This window comes from Lonchura striata, chromosome 2 (assembly GCF_046129695.1).
Source record: "Lonchura striata isolate bLonStr1 chromosome 2, bLonStr1.mat, whole genome shotgun sequence".
Classification (NCBI taxonomy): Eukaryota; Metazoa; Chordata; class Aves; order Passeriformes; family Estrildidae; genus Lonchura; species Lonchura striata.
In genome coordinates, this window is record NC_134604.1 from 111,727,642 (window position 1) to 111,752,726 (window position 25,085).

Sequence of the window (25,085 nt, forward strand, 5' to 3'; positions counted from 1 at the left end):
TACAACATCCACAAAAAATATGGTTTATTGGACTAGATTAAATGATGTAATGCTTAGACAGTGCATTTGTATTAACAATGCTTTTGCAGAGGAACATAAAATTATACTTTTTTTCCTGCCTCTAATGAAATCTCAGTGCAGGTAATTAATGACAAAGGGCACTGGATAATTTCCAAGTCACACAGCTTTGACAGACTGACTGTAAGAGATTTTGCATATCCAATAACTGAAATAGAATTTCAACTTTTTGCCTTGCTGAATTAATTTTGTGCTTTTGAGTTCTCTTGAAGCTACGAAGAATTATAAGCTATTAGAGCTTGACAAAGTTGATCAGATTTGTAACAAAAATACAGAGACAATCATTAAAAACCACCATCCTTTAAAAGTTAGGCCACATTATTTTTGACTCAGAGCATGGCTGGCAGCTAGGGAGCTGGAATAACACTGAAAAAACCCACGAAGTGACATCAAATAGGTCAGATGATTTTTCCTTTCTCTTACCAATACATCTCTCCTCAGAGTATCATTGTGCCTGTGCAGTGGATAGTGCAAGCTGCATTTTTAAATATTTTTTTTCCTTCAATGTTTATTGGCATTGTCATTATCCAAATAATTTGGGTAATGCATTCAAATGTAACCCAAAAATGCTGAGTAAACAGCATTGACAGCGGTTGGATTTTGTTTGTAAAGTTGTCCTGAATGAAATTCCAGACACCACTGAAGACAATACCTCCCAGGTATATTTACAAAACATTGCACTAGTTTCATGGCACAGATGGATTATGGATGCATTGCAACAAGCAATCATATCACTAAAATTTTAGATAAAAACCTGACTGCCATTTCTGCCCTCTCCACTTAACACTGTGGGCAACAAAAGAGTTGGACAAGCAACAGGTTCAGTGGATCTACAATCAACAGAATAAGTCCCAGACAATCAATACACTTCCATAATAGGTTATATGTATTAAAACCAAACTGAACCCCAATATGTCTGGATCCTGGATTTTTCTGTGCACACCAGATCCACCGAGTGATTGACTGCATCTCTATCCTTGGAGGAATGTGGCATCTCCAACCTGAGGCATTCACAACCATGCACATACAAATGGTTTAATGCATATTTCACAGGAGACTTTTCACCCACAGGACAAAGTAACAGTACAACATATTGAACAGGCTGTTCCACCCTACTTACCATCATCTTGTCAACAAAATCCATTATTCTAATATACAATGAGCTTTTTAAAACATAAATGAGCAATACTTGCATAAACGAGTATCATTCATTTATCAATGTATTCTCCAGAGTTCTTTATTGATCACAGAAAGAGCTACAGCCTAGACCAGTACCAAAACCAATTGAAATTCAGTCCTTCACTGTAAATGAGAGAAGACAAGAGCAAAATTAATTTCTGGCAGTACCACAAACCACGGACTGTCATAACCTTAGTGAGAGAACTGGGACGGGTTAGAATTGAGCAACTGAGACCAACCAGCCATCTGGAGTACCCCAGTATTTTGAGGTACAAAAGAACAGTTTCAATACAGTTGCTTTTGAGGAGTAATCTGGCAGAGGACAGACAACATCAAGGACTGGTACAAAAATAGCACTGAAGTATGCAAATATGTACTTCTGCTGGCTGAAGTAGCTAAATAAACATTTATCAGTTTATTTAACTGATAATCCAGTTATCCTAAGACAAGGTATTGAAGCAGGTTCACCCTCTCTCTTGCAGGATCACAGAAATAACCAGAGTGAAGCTTCATGAACAGCTTTGCTCTGGCACCTGGCTGTGCTTCCAAGTTGAGCTCTAATATAGAGATCTGCTGCAAAGCCTTTGCCTCATTTACATAAGGAAAATTTCCAAAGAAAGATTTCAAATCTTCCAATTGTATCAAAAAAGGTTTTATTTTAATTTACTCTCCCCCTCCTCACTGTTCCAATTCAGATTACATAAATGATCTCTTGCAGCAGTGCACCTCAATCTTTACCAAAGGAGCAAATTAAAAGCAAAACACGCAGAGTAGTAGTAAAATATCCAAGTAAAAACTGAACTCCAAGAAATGCCAAGTGGACATCTGATTCTGCATCAAGACCAAAACCAAGCTGCATGGACTGTAAAGTTTCACCCTGTACTGAGAGGCACCAAAGCTTTCAGAGAGACATGTGCTAACCCAAAGATGCACTACACCCAGAGGTTCATGCACTGAATGAAGGCTGAGTTCTGGCACAATGTGGTGACACCAGCTGCTACAAGCAGAAAACCAGGAGACTTGTCAGACCTTCAGGAAAGCCAGAAGAGGGGCCTGGGGAAAGTCTTAGAAATATCAAAATTTCTACTGTGCAAGAGCACGAATTTCAGTTCAGTGACAGGCTCAAGCCAGCTTTGGCACTTGCATTACTGAAAATAATGTGGTGCCTTGTCCACAACTCAGCAGGCAATCAGCTGTGAAGGTTTATTTGCACGAGTGACCACTTGAGCAACAGCTAAGAGTTTCTTATCCTAGCTTCGGAAAGCTCACTTGCTAGCTGCAAAGCTACCCAAGTCCAGATTGATATTAAACAGACACACAAGGTAATCATTATTTCCAGAAGAATTATCAGGATGCCAGGGGTGACACGTGAAAAATGACAGAGTAGAATTTTAAAACACATGACCAAGTAGGCTTAAAATTTGCATTGCCTTTTTCCAATTTAAACTCTGTCTAATGAAAAACAGTTTAACAGCATGAAGTGCAAGTTGTCTTACATTGGCTCAAAAAAATAAAAAATCACTGGAACAATCAAACCCTGAACATTGCTTAATTAAATGGACAAGTCTCTTGGGAATGAAATGGGCAGAGACCATACTTTTTGTAGACCAAACCTGAGCAGATTTTGTTTCTTTTCTGTAAAAAGACAAAACAAGTATTTCAAGGTAGAGCTGAAGTGGTTTCAAAATAGCAATGACCTAGGTCATAATCAGAATTTTGTATATACAATTTGTATTAACTTAAAAAAATAAAGTTCAAAATACCTCCAGAGAACATTCTAGGTTAGCAAAATGTCCTGTACAAAAGTAGGCCCCATTTTTTGGTTTAAAAGAAGTCCACAGCAGTTGGTCTCTTCTTAGCTGACATTGTAAATGGTCTCTTCATTTGGGGCTCTTTTGCTGGGGTCACTGTGGGTGACTTCAGCACCCGATGACGAGGTTTCTGTTCGGGATTGAAAGCCACACGGGAGGGTCCTTCTGGGCTCACTAATATACTTTTGTCAGTCTTTTTAAATTCTGTTGAAAAACAAGCCAACAAGTTACAAAGAAATGCAACCCCTAGAATAACTGGGCCTGTCAATCAACTGTGGAATTTCCCAGCCCTAGAAACCTGAGTTAGATCCTCAAGCCCAGCAAGGATCAGAAGCCTTGGCAGAGAAAAGAGATGGTGGTGAAGCAAATCTCTCAGCAGAGCCCCTTGGGGAACAGGGTCTGCTGCAATCCACTGTGAACCCTCCCCATGGTTCCACAGACCACCAGACATCCTAGGCCTTTTCCTCAGACACAAGTGTTCCAGATATCTTGAAAAACACCACACTGGACTTCAAAAGATGACAGTGGAGAAGCAGGGTCTCTACTGTCTGCTGAACAGCTCTAGAGCCTCTTGGCCCTCCTTTCAGCTAGCAGGGAGGCATTTATTTCTCATTTTGTTCAGCTGTGTTATATTCACATGAAGACATTTACTTAAACACACTGTTCTCAATTTGAACGCGACCTATTGCGCACCTCAGAGAGATAAAAAGTAGCTAAATGAATACATGGAATATAATTCTGTGCTATGGAGCAAGACATTTATTTAACAGGGAAAACATTGCCTGCTTACAGAAGGGGAGTGACCTTTATCTACTCATGAACATTAATAAGCCACAAGCAGCCAAGATAAAAAGCAAACTTTGCTACTACAAAGTCTGATTTTATCAGCATGTCAGCATCTTTGCCTTGGTAAACAGAAGTAAGCAATGAAGACTATGAAGTGCATGTGTTTCCACATGCCCTGCAAACAGGCAGCTCATGAAGGTGAATTCATCACCCTGCTGCAGTTTTCCTTTCCATCCATGAGGCTCCTTCTGCAGGTCACTAATGCAGCACCCTGGAATTGCTCAACTCTAGCTGCAGGGCTAAATGTCCTAAACTTTACCATCTCCTCTGGAAAGGAACTCGAGGAGGTTTTGTAAATTAAACACAAATACTGAGACAAAAAAGGAACAGAACCATCCTGTTTTAGAGGTGTTCCACAGGTGTGTGAGTGTGTTCCACTTCCCCATTCCTCAGTTACCAGAGACTGTGGACACACACACACATACCACACTCACCTGCAGTCATGTTTTTATTCAAGCCAAACGTGACTTTTTTGGAACTGGGTGTCTGCAGTTTGTTCAGCTATAAAGCAAAATAAAGACATGAAATAAAATAAGATTTCTGTGGCAATGCTTTGAGTTCTTTCATCTGCACCCCACTAATGTAAAACAGCCTTCTTCTTCCTCCATCTTGCTTAGAATTGCCCCAGTCCTCTAGCACTGACTGCTGCTAAGACAGCACTGTTTTCCTAGCCAAAAGCAAACATATTCAATTTGTGCAGAAATCACATACTCTCCTTAATGTCATTACATAAGTCAACAACAAACAAGAAGATATTTGTGTGTGAAACAGATTGGCCCCTCTGCACTCTGGCCTCAAACTGCTAAGAGGACTTGAAAAGCTTCAAATGTTAAAAAGGTCTAGAGAAGAGGGCAGACTTTTGAAGCCCTGCACTGTTGACACTGTCCACAAAGAAGAAGTGGAGGCTCAAAGTCCCTTTGCAAGACTGAAACCAGTTTATTTTTATTTTTGCTTTCTTGTGAAATGAGCAGATTCAGAATGGTGTGTGTTCAACAAGAAGGCTGAAAGCAGAGAAGGAAGAAGAGATTTCAGAGACATCTATAACTCATTTTCTGAGACTCTGGAGCCATGTGTGACTCTGTCTACAGCATCTGCATTTCCAGTTATATCTGCTCATGTTAGCAGACTAAGAGGAAGTGGAAAAGACAGCATGAGTGATGAGGAGCTTGCTTGGGAAGACATTTGGTCCCAGACTCAGCTACTCCTTGTGAGATCACCTCACCTGCATGGGTGTCCTGGTGGAGGAGATGGTGCTTCTGGCTTTCCTGAAGAACACTGCCTTTGGTACAGTTGATTTTTCAAATTTTACAAAATCACTTCCTGGTTTCGCTTTCTTTTTCTTTAATGGCGACAGAGCAGCACTGCTTTCCTGTCAAGGAGGGAAAGAGAAAAATGCTTCAATACAAAGTTCTGTATTAAATAATACCTAGTGCTGTGACCAGTGCTGACCACACAATCACATCAGTTAATCACCATGTTTAGCTCCCAGTAGGGAATTTTGCAGTTAGCATGACTGAAAGCAGAAGTTTAAGGCAAGCTCTGTGCAGAAACAGGAAAGTCATTGCAAAGCACAAAAGGAAGAATTTGTAATAAATCTGCCAAGCCAAGCAGAGTGCAAACAAACATGTTTTCTTCATGTGCATGAGGATACTTTGCAATCCATCCAGCTCTCCTGCACACAAGTGATCATTTTTTTCCTTCACCATAAGCAAATACTATTCTGTGGTACCTCTGCATGAATAATATAAGGAACTCATGAACAAACACAGCTTTAGGCTAAGATGGAGACTATGAAGAAAAAAATGGAGTATGAAATCTGACTATACTTTCAGTAATTCAGCTATTGTGTAGTGCTACTGGTTTTGCTCACTAAAATTCATACTTCTTTGGCATTTAAAGCAATTCTTGTCTCCAGTACAAGGCAATTCTTAGGACTTGCACTGGCAGAGTTTTCTAACCTGTTATCTGTGGACTGTGGTGAGGGGAAGTTCAGTTATGCTTCTTATCAACCTACAGACATGGAATTCCAAAGGTATTCACTGACAAACTGTGGAAAATGTACAGCAGATACGGCCTCTTTTGATCTGAAAATCACTTCAGCTTCAAATAAAAGGAAAAAACACAAGACTTCTCATTTTCTGAATTGTGGAGACTACTCTGAAATAATGCTGATCTTGTCTGTTTTTTTCCCTTCTCTTCCTCCTCTTTCCTCTGAATATTTGAAACTAATTCTCTGGAGGTGTGTGTTGTCCTTGAAATCAAGAATCAAAACATGCTCCTCATTTCTGGGCACAAGGCCAAGATTACATAACTAAACCAAGGAAAGAAAACAACATGTTATTTCTCAAGCAATGAAAACAAAATTTGCAAAGCTTAATTTCCTCTGCATTTGTGCATTTTAGCTTTACCATGCCCTCTTCTTTCTTCCATCAGTATTCTCCCTCTCCTCCTGACTCAACTTCCAAGTATCCTTCCTTGTCTCCATACCTCTCCTCCCAACTCAGCTTCCAAGTATCTTCTCTTGTCTCCATCCCTTTACACACACACACACAAAACTATGTGGACTGAGCAAGAAAAAGCAAATGCCATAATTTCTTTGGAATTCCACATGAAGAATGACCCATTAGGGCATGCAGCCAACAGGCCAGTGCTGGGGTTGTGCTGCTGCCTTTCCCTCAGTGCCTACACTAAGTTGTGCCAACAAGTCACTTCTGTGAAGTCTGCAGGAGCTTCTTATCTTGAATCTATCACAGGTCTTGGAACCTGTTGGTCACCTGCAGCAAACTCTCACAGAAAGAGATGGGGGTGTCATATTTTCTTAGAAATTAAGCTTTGATAGGCAAAGAAAAACCATGTGTAAAACATGGAATATTGCGGCAGGAGACAAAGCCAATGATTCCTACTTTGGAAGCTCCAATGGTGAAAGAAATGCAGTTTGAATAATGGGGAGAGAGAAACCTTTTGGCTCTTCCCTCTCAGCACTTTATCATCAAAAAATAGAAAATGTTGGTTATTTTATTACTATTTCAGCAAAGTTTCAATATGATTTTTTTTCTCCTGTGAAGGACTGCATAGTTGTATCTCCATATGCAAGGCTGCACTACTTAACTAATCCTACAGTTTTAAACTTAAGTCAAACAGAAGTGAGCTCATAGGCTCAAAACATGCAGCTTTAACTCTTTTGTATTCATAATCTCATCTGTATTTATGAATTTCTTTTCCACCAAAGTGAGACTGTCAGCAAGACTTCCAAGAATGTAAGTAAACCCCTGAATGTGTTAGGGTGAATATGCACATGAGAAATGAGCAGTTAAAAAGAATTTCAGTAGCAGGAGAGGGAAGAACACCTGCTCTCTCTTTCTTAGCCACTATCAAAACTATACAGTGCAAAATGCTTTTTTTTTCCTGAGAAAAATCAACACTATTCTACCTATTACAAAGAAGAAAATGGGGATGCAAGGTAGAGAGGTCAAAAAAATAGGTTGATCTCAAATTGCAAGGCATACATTTTTGAAGAAGACAACATTGGATCTTCCTAGTGAACACAGTGTTGTCTTTATAAAAAACAACCATTTATACATGTGATCACACAGCCATTAAAGGTCACAATGTCATATTCTCTATTCCAGTGTTCCTGTGTCTATTCTCTTTCTCAAATACTTTCCCCAGACAATCCTATCAGTTTTTTTTAAGATGGAGCAGTGAGCCAGCAGAAGAAGCCACTCCTGGAATTGCTGCGGGCAGTTTCACAAGGAGCTGATCCTAATCTCATGTGCTACTGCTGCTGCAGAAGGGATGTTCCATCTTCCCATTTCTCACTGTTTTGCCAAAATATCATGCTCTCTGTGAGCATGCTGCAAAGCTCAGAGACCCACTGCAAAAGAATCATTAACCCAGGGACCAAATAAAAAAAACAGACAAAAAAAGACACCATCTTGCTCCTAACATCCCATTTTTCAGCTAGATGGGTTCTTTCAGCTGAGTGGCTGGCACAGGATTTAGTGTCATTGCACAGGGGGGGTGTGACACTGTAGCAGTGTGTGGATTTCTGGGGAATCAAGTTAGTTTTTGGTGACAATGCATGATGACATCAGCAAGCAGCCCATGCAGCCCCATGCTCAGAAAGCTAAAACCAGATCAGAAAATGAGCCTGGCAGCTCCTGAAGCAGGCAGAGAAAAGAATGAGATGTACATACCACCTTCCTGTTTTTCTTGCATACAGTCTCCAGCACTCCATTGGCTTCGACAGAATTTAGGACCTCTTTCACTTTTCTCTTCTTTTTCAGAGCTGCTGCATTCTGAGTGGAGACTTTCATCCCTTCCAAACCAACTAACTTTGTCTTTGTCTTCAGTATGACCTTTCTGGAGGGTGCAGATTCACCCTTTTTTGGCAGGGTCCCCAGCAAGCCTTCCTTGCTGGGTTTCAGGTCAGTTTGCTGCACAGGGGGATCCCCATTCACCAGGACAGCTCCTGCTTTCTGCTTCTTTTTCACAGCCTTAGGAGGTAAGGGTGTGACACACGGGCTGGCATCCTCTGCTGCACTGGCAGTGGCTGGTCCATTCTGACACGCTGGTTTTGCAGGAACATTCTGCACTTTTGGATTCATTTTCTTCAACTGACTCTTTTTACTCTGTTCCGCATCAGTCAGACTGTTCTGCTCAGAGATACTCTGATTTTCTATGGTGTCAGTTGCTACATCTGTGGTCTCACTGGCCTCATTTACTAGCAATTTCTTTCTCTTCCTCTCCTTTTTATTTTCTGGCACCTTTTCCTGGCTAGAAGCATTGGATCCAGATGTTTCAGCTTTTCCCTCCTCACAATTTCCATCATCTGTTCCAGAATCAATACTTAGGCTGACCCTCTTCTTCCTTTTTTTCCTCTTTCTCTGGGAAACTGATGGCACCTTCTCACTTGACAGTTCTTCTTTATCCTCTAAATCCATCCCAAAAAGAATGCCATAGCACATGTCAAACACAAAGGTACTTACAACAACTGAATTCTATTCTTTTTTGTTCTTTTCTTTAAAAAAAAGTGCACCATTTTCCTGCTATCAGCCTACACAACAGTTTTACTGTTACAGCTGCTCAGGACACTGCAGTCTGATGACATCTGGCCTAATTAATATTTTATAATTTTGCCTTGTCACAGGTAAGACATTCCCTGTGGCAACCCTATTTTTCATAGCAACATCCCTAAAAAGAGTTGTTATTACCCACCTGTGAAGCCCATCAGACAGGCAACTCAGGGGTTGAATATTCCAACATCCCCACATTTTTATATTCTAACACTCATCTTGTTTTAAGACTGATATGTTTCTGCCTTACAGTAAATACAGTAAATGCACCTGCTCAAAGGAGCAGCGCAAACAGCTGCTTCCACTTCTGCTTTTGACTGAAATTTTTGAGGTGATATTTGCCTCAGAATTGGGAAGAGAAATCCTCCCACTTTCAATGAGAACTGAATTTAACCTTCATCACAACAAGATACAAATCAGCACATCCTGAACAATAATGCAGCCTTCCTCAGAAGAGCTTTTATCTGACACTTCACCAGACTACAAAATTCACTGCAGATTGTCTCTCTCCCAAATATTGATCTTGCCTTACCTTTTACTTTTTCCAGCTCATTTTGCTGCCAAGGCTTGACAGCTTTTTTCTTTCGCTTTCGCCTACCGGATTCATCATCATCTTCATCTGTAGAAACATCTTCAGGAATATCTTGGGGGAAGATTCCTGTTGAGCAAGGATAAGGTATCAGAAAACTGAGAGTCCTACTTCTTTGAATAGTTATGCTGTTCATATACAGCATGACTCTCACAGAAAGAAAAAACAACTCCTCTCTCTTCACCCAACCCTAAAGCAAAGCATACAACCTATTCCTATTTGTTTAGGTAAAAATAATAATCTTTCATTTAAGGACAAAGTACAGGGTTGCTCAAATTGTGAAAGGAATTTGGCCATCTCCAAAATATGTGTAATGTGTCTTAATGAGATTTTAAAAACCCACAAAACCCCCAATATGATATTCTTAAAATGCACATTAAAAAAAGAGGAAAAAATAATTCCTATACATATTATATGAAAACATTATATATAATTTAATAGAAGGTAACTACAGTCTCTGTCTGCTGCTCAGTCCTTACCTTCTGCTAAGTCCTGGAACCTGCAGTGAGAGGAAGGGAGAAAAGAAAAACCAAAACATTATTACTCATTCAGTACCAATAATAACACTAACAGAACAGCATCACTGCACTTTCTATGGGTTTGTCAAAACAGGAACAACATCTTTTTGCATAGGAAGTTATAAACTCCAGAAGAGATCTGCCTCAGTACCCCCCTACTCAAATAAAATCACTGAAAGCATTGAGAAAACAACAATTTAACACACTTGTCCTGCATCTGTTCCTCGCATCACACCCAACCTGATGTCTCATCCTGCAGTTCCAACCCACCCTGTGCAGATAAACCCCAGCTGGCTGCAGCTGTCTGGTCCCAATGAGGAACAGCATGACAATGGTGTCAGGACAAGACAGGCTGGGCAGAAAGAAAATCAAAGTAGCTTAGGACAAGGAGTATTTCAGCAGAACTCACTTTTTGACCAGCTTGTACAGCCGCTTTCTGTTCAGGGAAGGTGTATTTTTCTTGCTTGCAAATTCAAAGATTTTGTCAGCCACAGCCTTGTAATCAAACTGTTGGAGGAAAGTACAACACAGCTGTTCTTAGTTTATCCATGCAAGATAACCCAGTGCAACTCATGTTAGGAATATATCAAGTAGTAAGTTCAATAGGTAAATTGTAAAGATACACATCTTGAAACAGAACACTTCCTTTAAACCCAAATGTTTTCCTCTGTTGAAATTTACACCCCCTTCACACACTGACTTGTACAGATGGCTGCTTCATAAACAGAACAGCTGAACTTGGTATCATTTTCTCAAACGTTCCTAACCTGATTTCTCAAGAGAGAAGCCAACCCACTTCAAAACTCCCATAAATATTTAGCTAAATATCAGATTTCAAGTGTGTCATGTCCTAATTCTTGCTTGAAAGCCACAGATCCATGAAGTGTATCCACCTGCATGTGTGTTTGATGGGAGGATCTGTCAGAATCACTACACTGCACTGGCCCTGGATTTAGAAAACTCAAATTGTAAAATACAACCCTCTCTCCTATGTATCCCATCACCCATGATCAATGAAAATTAGTCTGATTGCTTCCTCACCCTCACTGACTTGGCTTTTAGCACACACATTTTTTAAGTCTTGAAACAGGAAGGGAGGAGCAGAAAACAGAAGGTATGAGAGAGAGGAAAGAGGAATTTAGACATGGATTTATCTTACTACCATTCACAGGACAGACATTACATATATACCACCTTACAATAAGTCAGGAGACTGAAATTTTTATAACATGCTTATCCATTAACACCCTTTACTTCTGCACCTCTTGAAAGGGATGGGGCAAAAAGAGAGCAGAAATATCAGTAACAGAGCAAAAGAGCCACAAACCTGAAGAACAGTCCCAATCCCATCATCAGCATTTTCATTGATATCCTCTGTTTTTTCAGAGTTCTGTGCTGATTTTCCTGACAGAGATCTGTCTGTTATTATAGAAAAAAGACTGAATATTAATGCTTTGTCTGAGATAAGTGATTCCAAAAGAACAATCTTTACTAAGCACATCTGAAGGGAAGACAGGAAAACACAATTATCCTTACAACACCCTGAACATGTGTGTGATTGGTTCAGAGCAGAAATTTATTTTCAATAAACAGATTCTTCCATCCTAGCAGCTCTTACCAGGGCAATTTAGAGCTTCCTCCTTACCTTTGGTTTTAAGCATCTGTTCATTTTCCTCTTTGTCTTCTTCAGAAACATTCTCCTCATCGCTGTTGGCACCCAGCTCTTTCATCAGGTCCTCGATGGCGAAGGGCGACTGATCCACGATCATCTCAAAGACACCGGTGGCCACAGCATGGAGCACACGCCGGCTGTGCCACAGAGAGCTGGGTGAGCCCAAAGGCAGACCAGAAACACCCTCCCTCTCATGTTAAAAAGTGGGAATTTGAAGGAAAATGGATGAGAAAAAATGTGGAAGAACACCGAGCTCTTCAGATGATAAAAGTCAACCTGATACTCCCTAAACCCCTTGAATCCAAGCAGCGTCCTGCTAATGTGCCCCTCTTAAATTTCACTCTTTATATGCTGACCTGCAAAGAAGCAGCTCAGCTGCTCTAATGCATTAAAAAAAATAAGATAAATAGGCAAATTAACCAACAAAATTTGATATAAACCTTCCTTATAAAGCTATGGATACTATCTATAGCTTTGATAAACACATGTTATCTTCAAATAACTGTGCACATTGCTGGTAAAATACCCTTCTTTCTCTACATTCTGAAATTATGATTCTTTGATCCATTTATTACCATATTCAGAGTTCCTTAATTCTTAAAAAATATTTATCCTTTCATCAAACTTACTCCTTTGATTTGGCAGCAATTTTGCAGAAAGGTTCGATGAACTTGAGATTCTGGTCTGCTGTGAGCTGTTTGATTGGAAAGAAAAAAGTGTGAATACACAAAATACTGTATGTGTACACTGAAATTCCTTGAATATTGGTGTTTGTACAGGAATTGGTGTTGGGGGATTTTCTTTAACAGTCTTTCAGCACATTATAATTCCAACTGGCAGAGGTATCCAGGGCCTTTTTGTTACACTGCTACCACTAACTTCCAGATATTCCCTGGAAGTATTATCAAAACACTGACTGCATTGCAGACTTCATTCTGCTGAATACAGAAATACAACAAAGCTTCTTACTTTAGATAAGGAACCATGAGGCAGAGAAAGCTTAAATAATTTTGTGGACTTTCCCAAAGGTCTGTAGCAGACAAGAATAGGATTTGGGTTTCTCTTAACTGGGTTGCTTGCACCAAAACTCTCTCAGCTACAGTACAGCTAAAGATGAAGACCCTTCCCTTCAAAATCCAATTTATGAACATCATCTGTGATTTTAAACAGTCTGGGGGACTCACTCCCCTCTCTAGGCTTCCATTGAGTGGCTTAGCTACAGTTGTGTGACTGTGGAGCTGCAGAAATGATTTGAACTCCAAGTGCCCACATTTCTCTAGTGCAGACTTCATCTCTCTCTTGACCCACAATCCAGAACTTCAAAACCTGCAGGCAGGATTGGTTTGAATACTGACTGCAAAGAATAGGAATGGAAAAGTGCTGACAGCTTTGTCCATTGCAAGGAGAAGTATCAGAGGCCAGAGACAAGGGGAGGCAACTGAGGAGGAGCCTGGGATGAACGTGGGGCAGCAGGAAGGGTGGAGGGACAGGAGAGATGCTCCTTGGTTTTGTTGCTGCAAAACTCTGCACCATTGGAACAGCAGCCAAAATTTAGGGCCATTAATTAACTGTCACAGCAACACACAGCAGAGCAAGACAGATGTCACCAGCAAAACAAACATCTGGATGTGGGGGGTAAACTGCACAATACACAGACAACAATAAGCAAATATTAGACAACTGTGAAAGCTCACTTTCCTCCTCTATTTAGGTGTTACACAACTAGCCAAGAGCTAGTTTATGTCAGTCTTTGCAAAAGCAAAGACTGGAAAACATGCTCACACAAGGGAAATTGCACTGAGTCCTCTCTGAAAAAAAGAAATGAGAACAGTCTAACTATTCTATCACTATTTTTCCAACCTCAATTTGGAGCAGCATAGCACTACTCAGGAACTTGAGAGAAATTACCATATTCCCACTGTCAAAAACATGAACAAAAGTAAAAGCATAACTTGTAGTAAGTCACTTTCTTCATGCTTACTCAGTGTTGTTATATTTAAAACCATTAAAAATTACATAACCTAGAAATTACATTTCTTCTAAGATGCTTCATGTCACAGTTAACATCCATCAGGAATAAAATGACAAAGTATTTTCTAACCTCCTTTGCACCAACTTTAGCCAATTCATCCAGATAGATATCAATGAAATGGAACTTTATCCCAGTAGGAGAATTGCTGTCTGGGTCCATAACTTCTTTCATTAATAGCTGCAGCAATGGTTCAACCAGACTGAAAAAAAAATACAGAGGAAAAACCCCAAGATATTAATATTCAATTGCTCATGTCTCAATTGCCTTGAAAACAAACTCCACTTCTTTTACAGTTATGGACAGCTACCCAATTTAATTTTTTTCCTTCTTTTTTTACCCTGAGGCCTATCATTGCCATCTTTCAGGAAAATGAAGTTTCGTATATTCCAAACTTTTTCCCCTGGCATTCTTTAGGACCTGCTGCAATTTTGCCCAGAACAAACATTTCCAGTCCCGAAGAAAATTCAAAACACTCAAAACCCATAAACATTCTTTCAGTTTTACTTTAATACATGTTTCTTCAAAAGCATTTTAAAAGAGGGAAGAAAGTCATGCTAGGCAGCTTCTAGGCTCCACTCAGGAGGGAAAGGCAGTTCCTGAGCTCCCTCACTCTGCAAAGAAAGGAATCATGATCCTCTCTCTTCCCACACTGTGAAAGATGGAAGCCAAAGTCATAAGAAACCTTGTCAGAAATCAATTTGGGTGACCATGTGTGTGGGAAGAAGGGCTTCAGCTTTATCAAACCTCCTCCCACACCTTCTGCTCCTGTCAAGGAACATTTTCATCTCTTGAACCAGAGGGCATTTACCCAGTGCAAAATTAAGGTGGAACAGCAGGGACAGGGTGTCCTTTAGCTCTGCATTCCTTTCTGTTTCCACAAAAACATGCCTTTGTGCATCCCACATTTCAGAGGGTGAGACAGAGAAAGGATAACCTTATTGAGCATTTTCAGCTATAAGATTTAAATCTCTTCATCAGTTTAAAGACAACAAGCTTAGAAGTGGCACAAGAGCTCAACACAGAGCAAATGACTGCAATTATTTGCCTTTTAATAGAATAGGAAAGAAATACAACTAAAACCACTGATGTTTACAGCAAACAGGAGGCTAGTTTACAATTAAGAGGTTCTGTCTTATCAGAAGTCACCATGATTAAGCACAATAAAATAAATACTTAAAAAAAATCAAAGCCAATTAGAAAACCATAAACACACAGAAAAATTCCTTATCTTCTGGGATTCAGGTTCCCTGTCTAGTCTCTATGTAGCTGATATGTCATTGATAGCCTACATCAGAAAATGAAATATATTTAATTTAATGATGTGTAACACCTTACTACGTTACTAAACAAAGTGATATCAAGAACAAGTAAGTCTTAATGTTAAGACTTCACGACAATGGCATCTATGGAAAAGAAGAATCTATTAAATGAAAATATATTTGAATACAGTTATATTGGGTGACTTGTTTATGATGCAACAACATTCAGAAATCTGCTTACCTCTCATCCCATTCATTTCTTTTCAGCACTTCAAAGGACTGCCTCAAAATCAGACGCATCAGCTGCAAAACACAAAATCTGTCAAACATGCTGTTTATGAAAACAGGTAAAGGAGTCACTGTGACTCTAATATGGAGATTTCTTGGTCAACCTCTATAGCACAAAGTGGAAGCTGCCCCACATGAACATTTTGACAGACTTTCTATCATGTAATGCAACAGAAGGGTGCTGTGAAGCAAAAAAGACAACATATGTTGTCTTTAGCATATGTTTTCATATGCTAAGCACAAAAAATCCATTATCATTTCTATCATTTCTACAGCTTTCTCTTGATTCACGCCCCTGATTTCTTCATTTAGTATTGCCTGAATCTAAGAAAAGCCACAGCTTAAACTGGACACAACAATATGGGGCAGATGATAACAATAATAATTTCATTTACTTGAAAATTACACTAAGAGACAGTCACATGTAAAACAGCCACATTCAAATGGCTCAAAGCACTTCACTTATTGAAATAACTTCTGCTAATATTGGGAAAGAAAAAACACCAATGAATGTGCTTGCAATTAACTTCTTTCAAAGAAGAAGATAATGGGATTTTGTTCTTTACAAAAGTATGCTTTTTAAGATTTTAGTTCCTGCTTTAGTATTTTGTTTCCTATAGAAAGAATTCTAACTACTGAAAGTACTACAGTGGATACTTTACTGGTGGAAAGTTGGGGTTCTAGTGCAGAATCATAAAAGAGTCTTTAAACAGTCTGACCTCAACAACTATGTCGATACTGTGTCCTTAGAGACAGTATTTATAGAAATCAATGAGAAAAATCACTGTGTTAGAAGGGAAAGCACTTGAGCACAACATAAACTGTGTTTGCTTTCAGGTTCATGCACTGGTGAGTGCAAGCCTTTAAAACAAACATCTCTTGCAATGTGTGTCAAGATGACACCTTGTTTTCACTTACAACACACACAAAATGCATGTGAAGACAGAGCTGCCTTCCAGCACACCAGCACCACACATTTCCTAGGAGAAAACACCACACAGAGAGGTAGAATTACCTCTTATTAATTACCTATTATTAATTATAGCACCAGAGAGGTGTAATTACCATGTAGTACTTGTCCAGACGCAGATTGTCAATCCCGTTCCATTCCCGGTTCATCGTCTGCCAAAATGTCTGGATGAACAGGTGTCCTGCAAGGGAGCAAGGAGAAACATCTGCATGTTTGGCACATGGGCTGTTCTGCTGATCTGAAAGAATCTCAGGAAAGGGATGCAGTTCCCTAGGATTCTCCTAGTGACAGGGACAGAGCTGTGGGGAAACAGGCTTGACACTGGTACAATAATCAGTTAAACTTGAGAACAATACAAGGAAAGGCACACAACCACTTTTGAAAGCAAGTTTAATTACAGGGACAGATTTGTATCTATTTAGTGCTGTATTCACACAAGTTTGAGCAAAATATCTATTCTGCACCCATTTCTACCCCTGCATTTCTGGCATTGACTGAGTACTCCATTCCATAAGCATTTTGAATACCAGGGGCTTAACAGCTCATGAAACAAGGCTGGTTTTGAGCAGGAAATACACAGAAGAGTTTATGCAGAATGGAGAAGGGGACAAGTTTATTTTGCTACCTATCCTGAAAAATCTCAGCTGTATCCCACTGAAGACACAACTCTTTTCCTGCAACAGCCAGAAAAAACCTGCAGCTCCTGCCTCCCTTAATGGAATCACACTGACCAGTTGGACAAAAAGGAAAGAAAAAAACACCAAAACAGCTCCTCTGTCTGTCTGTCTTTATTCTGGGACTGTGATAGTGGAATCTTCCCAAAGAGGGAATCACCTTACAAAGCATTAGGTAATTAAATAGTACTTACGAGTCTCTGTATTCTCAAACACGTGGATAAGCTGGGAGATATTGGCTGCAAGTTCCTCCTAAAAGTAAATAAATATAGTTAGTGTAGCATGTTTTAGAGTTTGGTTTCCTCATTAAACATATGACCAGCAAACAGCAAGAAGTATGAATTTCATGAAACATCTGTCAAAATGAAAAACATTCTCCCAACAGCTCCTTTAGCACTGCAGCTATCCTTGCACTGGGACTAGGTCAGCTGGAAGAGAAGTTTCAAGGGTATCAACACCTGTTCATTTTACCAGATCTCTGCACCAACCATCTTTCTGACAGCAGACAAAATTAAATTAGGAGGAGAAGAACCCCATGCATTTTAATTAATAAATGATGCAAAACTTAGGGGGCACTGGTCTCATACAGGTCTCTGTGGAGGGGTGTGAGCTATGTGTGAGATAAACCTTGTTCATGCAGACAAGTGGTCTGAAAATTCAGGTTACTGAGAGCTGGTACTCCAAAACCAGTATCTTTGGAAGGCAGGGAGACAAACTAGTAGAAGTTGACAAAAATATGCAGTAGGGACAAAGTTGGTAGTAGAAGAAGTGCTACTGAAATAACAAAGGAAAAGGAAATTTGGAACTTTCACACTAAAATCTGCACAAATGTTGTAGCTGCAGCTAAGGGCAACCTGCTGTTACTGTTGTAGATACATAAAATAAACATTTTATGAGGTATTTGTTTTAGCTCTCCTTTTGAAAGGTAAACAGCTACACCTGCCCCACAGAAGGTGACTCCTAAGATGATCTGTTCATGTTCAGAACACCGAGTTACAGTCCCCTCTTCTCCTGCACGTGCCACAGATGGGCTGCAGGGGAAGGGAAAAAAAGATAATTTTCTGCATTCTAAATTAGTATGTCCCTAGAGTGTATTTTGGAGGGCCCCCCTCAAGCAAATACAAACCCAGTTACTGTACCTGAAGCAGAGGTTTATCTTGCATCCACATACAATAGAAAAGGCCCTTCCATATTTTCAGCAGTTCTTCCTGACTGAAGCCACCTATGGTACAGAACAAGTCTGAATTAAATAAAAAAACCACTCATTTCCACCAAAATATTTTCATTCAGCTCCCCCTATTCCCTGCTTTCTTCTTTGTTTTAGTTATTTTCTCTGGGTTGCTACTGTAAGCACATTAATTGGAAGGCAATTTGGCATAGAACAGTGATAGAAACTGTTCTACCTTGTACTGAAGCAACAAAGATTTCAAAGCAATCACAGGGAAGATGAATACTGAGGTAATTCTGATAAATGCCTCTGGCATATTTTTCACACCAAGCCTGAAAGAAGTTTTTAATGAGAGTATCAGAAATAGTTTTACAAGAAACATGATATTTTTTATTTTGCTGTTTTTAACAAGTCTCACTCTACCAATAATTTTACTCCTTCCTAGAGGTTTGTTTTGATAGAATGAACTTCTAGGAATCAGCACATTTATTTCTACATTAAACTTTATAGTCAAAGAGCTTGAGCAACTATAACAAAAGGTTTTCTGATACAGTTAGTCTTGGGATGTAGTAAAACCTGAATTTTAACAGCAAAAAAATATTTTCACATTCCAGAAGTAAAGTACTACATGGAAATACTAATACCTGCTCAAGAACTAGATTTTTCATTACATCGGCTAAATTTATGTGAAGTAAAATTTTAACAGTACATTGTTACAAGGCAGCTACAATGACCTACTACAGTTATTTTCAAACTATGGCCTATTAAATATTCCCAAGCAATCCCATAAAAAAAACACTTTGAAAAGGTCATCATCTTCAGTAAGCTCAAATTTGCTCCAAAAAGATCATTGTCTCAAAAAAAGTCAAAAAGTCTGAAACCCAGTGCAAGATCTAAATTGTGCACCTTCCTTTGGACCAAAGGACAAAAACACCTGCACACAGATTAGTCCTGCTTGGTTGAAAAGAAAAGAAGTGAGAAAATAGGCAAAATGCTATGTAGGAAGCAATGTGTCCAGTAATATTAAGCATTAAATTTAGATTTGACAATACTGTTACGATAAAATATGAAACAAATTTATTAACGGAATTAATATTTATTGAAATATTAAAATTAATAACATTTCTTAACTGAATTATATGTGACATACTGAGTGGTAAGAAGCAGTTTCAACCTTACTGGCAGCATGAACCCTACAGAAGTATCAGACAGAGGCATCACCTGCTACCTATAGATGTGGCTCAGGAGTTCCCAGAATTGTATCACAGAATTATTCAGGTTGGAAAAGACCTCTCAGATAATCACTGCCAAGGCCACCACTAAACCCTATCCCCAAGTGCCACATCTACACATCTTTTAAATCCCTCCAGGGACATTAACTCCACCACTGCCCTGAACAGCCTGTTCCTGTGCTCTGAGGGAAGAAAACACACACTTTTATGAGGTTGCTTTTCATACACACAGGGCTTTTTAAAGCGTCCTAGGCAGTCCTGTGCCAATTTGACATAAGACTCTGACCAAAAATTACAGCAATTTTCTTATCCTAATGTCTCAAAAGAGTAGTTTCAATATAGTGTTTTCTGTTCAGCTTTATGTGCTGTTCCCCAGCCACAGCTGGCAAATAATAACCATTAAAGTTATTTTAAAACCCGAATGCATTGTATTAACAACCACAGTGCCCAGAACTGAAGGCCTTCTATACCTTGAACCTATCCTGAGAAAGATTGTGGCTTTAGGGCTTGAATTTCAACTGTCCCTCTGCACAGTAACTCTGTTCTGTGTACTGTGGGAGCTGGGATTAACACATTACAACCACTCAGAGCTACTTTACTGCAAGCCTTGTCAGCCTCTCTGTCTGGGAGTTTGGCTGCTTTGACACTGTTATAATTGAATTTGTTACCATTTTTCCTTTTCTAGATAATTGCAATGGACCAGATCCACACAGGGATATTTCAGTGGAAATTACAGAAATCCTTTACAGATCCAGGCACAAGTCAGCACAGCTCTGTCAGACAGGAAACCCACCCAGCAATCTGCCCTCTTTTACTGGAAGTTATTTCTGTTTACTGTTCTTTCTTCAATTAATTTGGTTAGTTCAATGCCTTCCACAGAGCTTAATTTCTTGAAAATTAAGAGCTCTGGCTCTGTGAAGAAGCTCCCTCAGCCTTAGCACAGACCAACAGAGCAGTCCTGTCCACCTAATAAACACCTGAGAGCCCTGAACATCAGGTGAATTCCATCACTTCTGCCAGAAGTCAGCACATTCTCAACTCCTCAGGTCAGGGCATCCTACCTGGGTTACCTGATGTGTGAATCCCTCTCAGAACACTGGAGATGGGTACAAGACTGCTAATTAATAAATTAACTGTAAAAAAACCCTCTCTCCTGAACATGCTTTTTCTCCAAGCCCGAAGTACTTAATCTTCGTTTCAATACCACCTAACAGCAAGTAAATCTAAGAGCTCTGGAAATTAGTCACCCTTGTTTCCTACTCATTTGCATCCCATGGTGTGCTGATTGTAACATGCAAAAGGTTCACAGCCCAACTGAGCAATTTCCCTGTGATGCTTTCATGATGCTCTAAAGCAGTGCCTGAACCTGTTCCCCCTTAGAAAGTCTCCAGAGCTAAAAAATAGAATGTTCTTGGGAGATACATGATGTACACTGTCCTAGTGCCCAGGAAATCCCTAAATCTATGTTAACTGCCAGGAATGGGATAATGCCTGTTTGGCTCCCTGGCCTGACCCTGTAAGACTGTTCTAGGTGTCCTACCCTCTGTCAGATGTGGCTAATGGGTCAAATACTACTTGGAAAGACAAGAAGCAATATTCTCTCTACAGTCTTTTCAAGGAAGTCATGGAGGTCCAGCCAGCACTCCAGATTAGCTCCTGAGGCCAGCTCTAGGCTGGTTCCCCAAAGCCATACATATATAATATATACTAATATATAAAATATACTTGTAAAATGCAATAATAAATAATTAGAATATATGGTAATAGAATACTGTAGAATGCAGCTTATAAAATATATGTTTTATAGAAAAGAAACATAAAATAGAGATTATACATTACATTATATGTAATATGAGGTATAGGAATAATACACATCCATGTGGAAACTGTGCACCCGAGGCATTTTCAGGTACACGGACCTTCAGACTGGCCTTGCCAGCCTCAAACAGACTCCAAGGACACCACTGAACTCTTAGTTCTAAGGTGCCAATATATAGCTCCAAGTAGAATTTTTGGAAAAACGAAGAAAAATGCTTTCGTTAGCATGAAGTGAAGGTAACAAGTAACCTAAATGTGTTACACAGAACCAGCTGCAATTACACAAGTGCTGAAGCATGTAGCTTTCCTCGATTCCCTCCGATGCTCCTGAATATCAGTCACGGAAACAGACAGACATCAGCTCACAGAAACAACAGAAGATGAAACTTTATGCAGCATATACCGGGATGTTTCCAGCCTGGATCACTTCAGTGCATTTACACCCCTGTTCCTTGGGAACGAGAGCACACGAGCCACCCTGCTCCCATCCCGGATTTGTTAATGTTGCCAGCAAAACCCTCCCTCGATCCAAGCTGATCCTTCCCGAGCTCCTCCAGTGCCCGGAGACACTTCCCGAGCGAGGATCCAGAGCGCCTCGGCTCCCGGGTGCTGCTGGGGCTGCGCTTGCGGCAGCACCGGGGCAACACGTGCGTATACAGGGCGAAAAAAAAAAAAAAAAAAAAAAAAGGCAAAAATGGGAAAAATTGGTAAAGTCAAAAAAAAACAACAACAAAGCCCTAAAAAACCCAACAAAGAGAAAAAAAAAAAAAAAAAAAAGCCCGAGGAGGCGTGCCGGGCTCAGGGCGCACACGTGCTGTTTCCTTCCCTCCCCGTGCCGTCCGTCCGCCGGGGCCGCCGCTCCCCCCGCCACGGCACCGGCACCGGGACCCGTCCCCGTCCCTCCCCCGGTCCCTGCCCGCCGCCCCGGCCCGGTCCGGTCCGTACCGCCGGGGCGCTGGCTCCGCACGCCGATGTAGCCCCGCAGCTTTTTGAGGGCGCGGTCTCGGATGCGCTTCTCGTTGGCGGCCAAGCGCTGCGCGAACTGCACCTCGGGCGGCTGCACGGCCGCGGGAGCCATGGCCCGGCCTGCCCGTGTCCCTGCGTGTCCCGGCCCGTGTCCGTGTCCCGGCCCGGCCCGCCCGCGCCGCGCTCCGCCCGATGCCGTCAGCGGCGCCGGGCTGTGCCGTCACCGCGGGGAAGGCGGAGCGCAGGGACGGCAGCGCCGCGGAGTTCGGGGCTGGCCGGCACCTGGCTCACCCACGGGAGGCACCCGCGGGATCCCCACCGCCCGCAGCGCCCGCAGATCATCACGGCTGGAAAAGAACTCTGAGGTCATCGAGTCCAGCCTGTGGCCGATCACCCACGGCAGTGGTGCCGCGTCCTTCCCGAACGGAGGGACCCAGAACGGGACACAGCACCTGAGATGTGCCCTACACAATCATTGCCCTGGTTCCGCTGGCCACACCATTGCTGACACAAGCCAGGTGCCATTGGCCTTATTGGCCACCTGGGCACACCTGGCTCATGTTCGGCCTCTGCTGACCAGCACCCCAGCTCCTTTTCCTCCGTGCAGCTTTCCAGACTCTCTTTCCCCAGCCTGGAGCTGCAGGGGCTTGTTGTGACCCAAGTGCAGGACCCGGCAGTTGGCCTTGCTGAACCTCCCACCACTCGGTCCTTCCATCCAGCCTGCCCAGATCCCCCTGCAGAGGCTCTCTGCCCTCCAGCAGATCAATCCTCCCTCCCAACTTGCTGTCGCTCCCTGCACCCTCCAGCGGCACCACGGCACGGCCGGGCTGCAGCTCCACAACCCGGTGTAGTCCCGGCATTGTCACGGTTGTTCTCCCGGTGTTATCCCACCTCTACCCCAGCGTTATCGCGGTGTTGTCCCAGTGTCATCCCGATGTTTTATCCCGGTGTTATCCCGCGGCCGCTCCGGGCGGGGCTGGGGGCGGAGCCTGAGTACCAGACCACGCCCCCACACGGGACTAGCCAATCGGAGCGGGCGCGGCCACAGGGGGCGTGGCCACAGGGGCGTGGCCGCCGCGCTCCGCTCCCTCACGCTGCCCCGCTGTCGCCGCTCGCTGTCGCCGCTGTCGCCGCTCGCTGTCGCCGCTGTCGCCGCTGTCGCGATGTGGCGCAGCGCCGGCCTCGCTGGCGACGCGCAGGTATCGCGAGCGGCCCGGGGCTGCCTCAGAGGCCGGGCCCGGCCGGAGGTCCCTGCGGGTGCCTCGAGCAGCAGAAGCAGCGGGGGCTGTGTGGTGGCCTTACGGGGCGCTGAGGAGGCGACGGCGGGGCCGCAGGGAGAGGGCAGCGTGGTGGGGCTGGGGAGCCACAGGCGCCCTGGGCTGGTGGGGAGTGAGTGGGGAAAGGCTGGCAGGGAGTCCGTGCTGGGGAGCTCTGCCCTGTTCGGCCCCTGGAGTGGCAGGGGAGGGAGATTCCCGTCCCTGGGCTCACACCGGGCAGGGCATGAGCTCAGGTGCATTGCTGGGTGACTTCACCCCTGTGAAAGAACTCGAATTTCCTACTTCCTGGCACCTGCCGTTACCTGGACAGAAAACTCCTGTTCTCCCCTGTATTTGCCTTTAACATACTCTTGTAGTGCAGAGAGATGTGGAGAAGCTGCTTAAACAGAGAAAATAAAACTTGCCTGCTGTAGCTGCAGCGCTGCAAAGACTTGTGCTTACAGTGGGAACTACAAAGGAGAATTTTCTCCTTACCGCATATTTTATATTTCAACACCAGTGATTCACAGGCTGTTTTACTTGAATTCAGCTGTTAGTGAACAGAGCTATTTTTATGTACGAAATTTTGCTCTGTAAGTCTGAGTAATACTGAATTCTCTCTGTCATTCGTGGTTGCTGACACGCAGATGGCATTCCTCTAAAGACTCCTCTTCCCATGTGTTTGCTCCATGCTTTTTTGAGACCTAGATGGGTGGAATTTTTCTAGAGTCATGTAATTATGTAGTGCTAGTTAGCCTATGAACCTTGCCATAAGCACTTCCTCGATGCAGCTTAAAGCTTGCAGTTCAAATTAAAGCAAAATTTTTCTTCCCTACCTTCATTACAGCTCTGAACCTGCAGTGGTGGCACTGATCTGTCCCAGAACTCTCTGGATTTGAAATACAGCTGAGAAAGAAATAGAGTAGGAAGCAAAACTGAAAGGAAATGTTCAATGTGAGGAAGTAGGAAAGCAGAAAGAACTGTAGGGAATGGTTGGAGAGGATGACTTCCATTTGTCTTGTGTGTCTACTCGTGAGAGGACTGCAGGGATGGCACATTTTGAACCTCTAGGAGATGAGATTTAGGTTTGTTAGCCTTTTCCCTCTGGAATGTGATACATAAAGCATCTCATTTTGTCAGCACTGTTCTCAGTGCAGTGCAAAGCGCTGCTAAGATTTAACCTTGCTTTCTGGAAGCATATTGAGTGATTGATGTTTTAGTCAAAATACATTAAAACTTTCTTTTTTGTTTGGTGTGTGTGTATCCGCCTTTTAAACATCTAGCAGAGTGCACATGTATACATCAGAAATTGGACTTTATGGGGTTTTTTGTACAGAAATTGCTCTGTAATTTTAAGATTTAACACATATTCTGCTGGAATGTTGAATGAAAATTATTCTATAGCTATAGTTTGGCAGAAGAGGAAGCTAGTAAACATTTCTGTCTTACCTTGGGATTAAATTTTTTATGTGAGATTGAGTTGCAGATGGTTGCAAATAATTTTTGCTCTTCACAAAAGATAAATTGGTTTGAAAACGGTACAGTTTCTTCCAAGAGAGTTGTTGTAATTTAGAACTGAGGATCTTGCAAATGTTTGAATTAATTAAAAAGCTGAGTAATTGTGTCCTTTACGACAGTCGTGAAACAACAGCTT

At 41.9% G+C, this 25,085-nt stretch overlaps 2 protein-coding genes across 4 annotated transcripts in view; one reads left to right on the forward strand and one right to left on the reverse strand.

The window, feature by feature from the left end:
• On the reverse strand, window positions 1-23,161 carry RRP1B (ribosomal RNA processing 1B). 3 transcript variants are annotated; one of them, XM_077781687.1, is made up of 16 exons: window positions 23,067-23,161; window positions 18,131-18,213; window positions 17,186-17,243; window positions 16,413-16,498; window positions 15,301-15,362; window positions 13,870-13,999; window positions 12,398-12,462; window positions 11,742-11,905; window positions 11,424-11,515; window positions 10,506-10,603; window positions 10,058-10,077; window positions 9,522-9,647; window positions 8,111-8,847; window positions 5,137-5,283; window positions 4,349-4,415; window positions 1-3,272 (listed from the first exon to the last, which is right to left on the reverse strand). In XM_077781687.1, the coding sequence occupies exons 2-16, from the start codon at window positions 18,158-18,160 to the stop codon at window positions 3,082-3,084; spliced, it is 2,073 nt and encodes a 690-aa protein (XP_077637813.1). In that variant the 5' UTR covers window positions 18,161-18,213; window positions 23,067-23,161; the 3' UTR covers window positions 1-3,081. The 3 variants fall into 3 exon arrangements, with proteins under 3 accessions (XP_077637813.1, XP_077637811.1, XP_077637810.1); XM_077781685.1 differs by lacking the exon at window positions 23,067-23,161 and adding an exon at window positions 22,155-22,367; XM_077781684.1 differs by lacking the exon at window positions 23,067-23,161 and adding an exon at window positions 22,155-22,367 and having other exon boundaries at window positions 18,131-18,231.
• Window positions 23,162-23,252: 91 nt separating this feature from the next.
• HSF2BP (heat shock transcription factor 2 binding protein) overlaps window positions 23,253-25,085 on the forward strand; it is a 30,515-nt gene continuing 28,682 nt past the window's right edge. Inside the window, exon 1 of the mRNA XM_021540010.3 lies at window positions 23,253-23,374. Within this exon, the coding sequence (XP_021395685.1) occupies window positions 23,339-23,374 (36 nt within the window). The 5' untranslated portion in view covers window positions 23,253-23,338. The remainder of the gene's footprint in view (window positions 23,375-25,085) is intronic.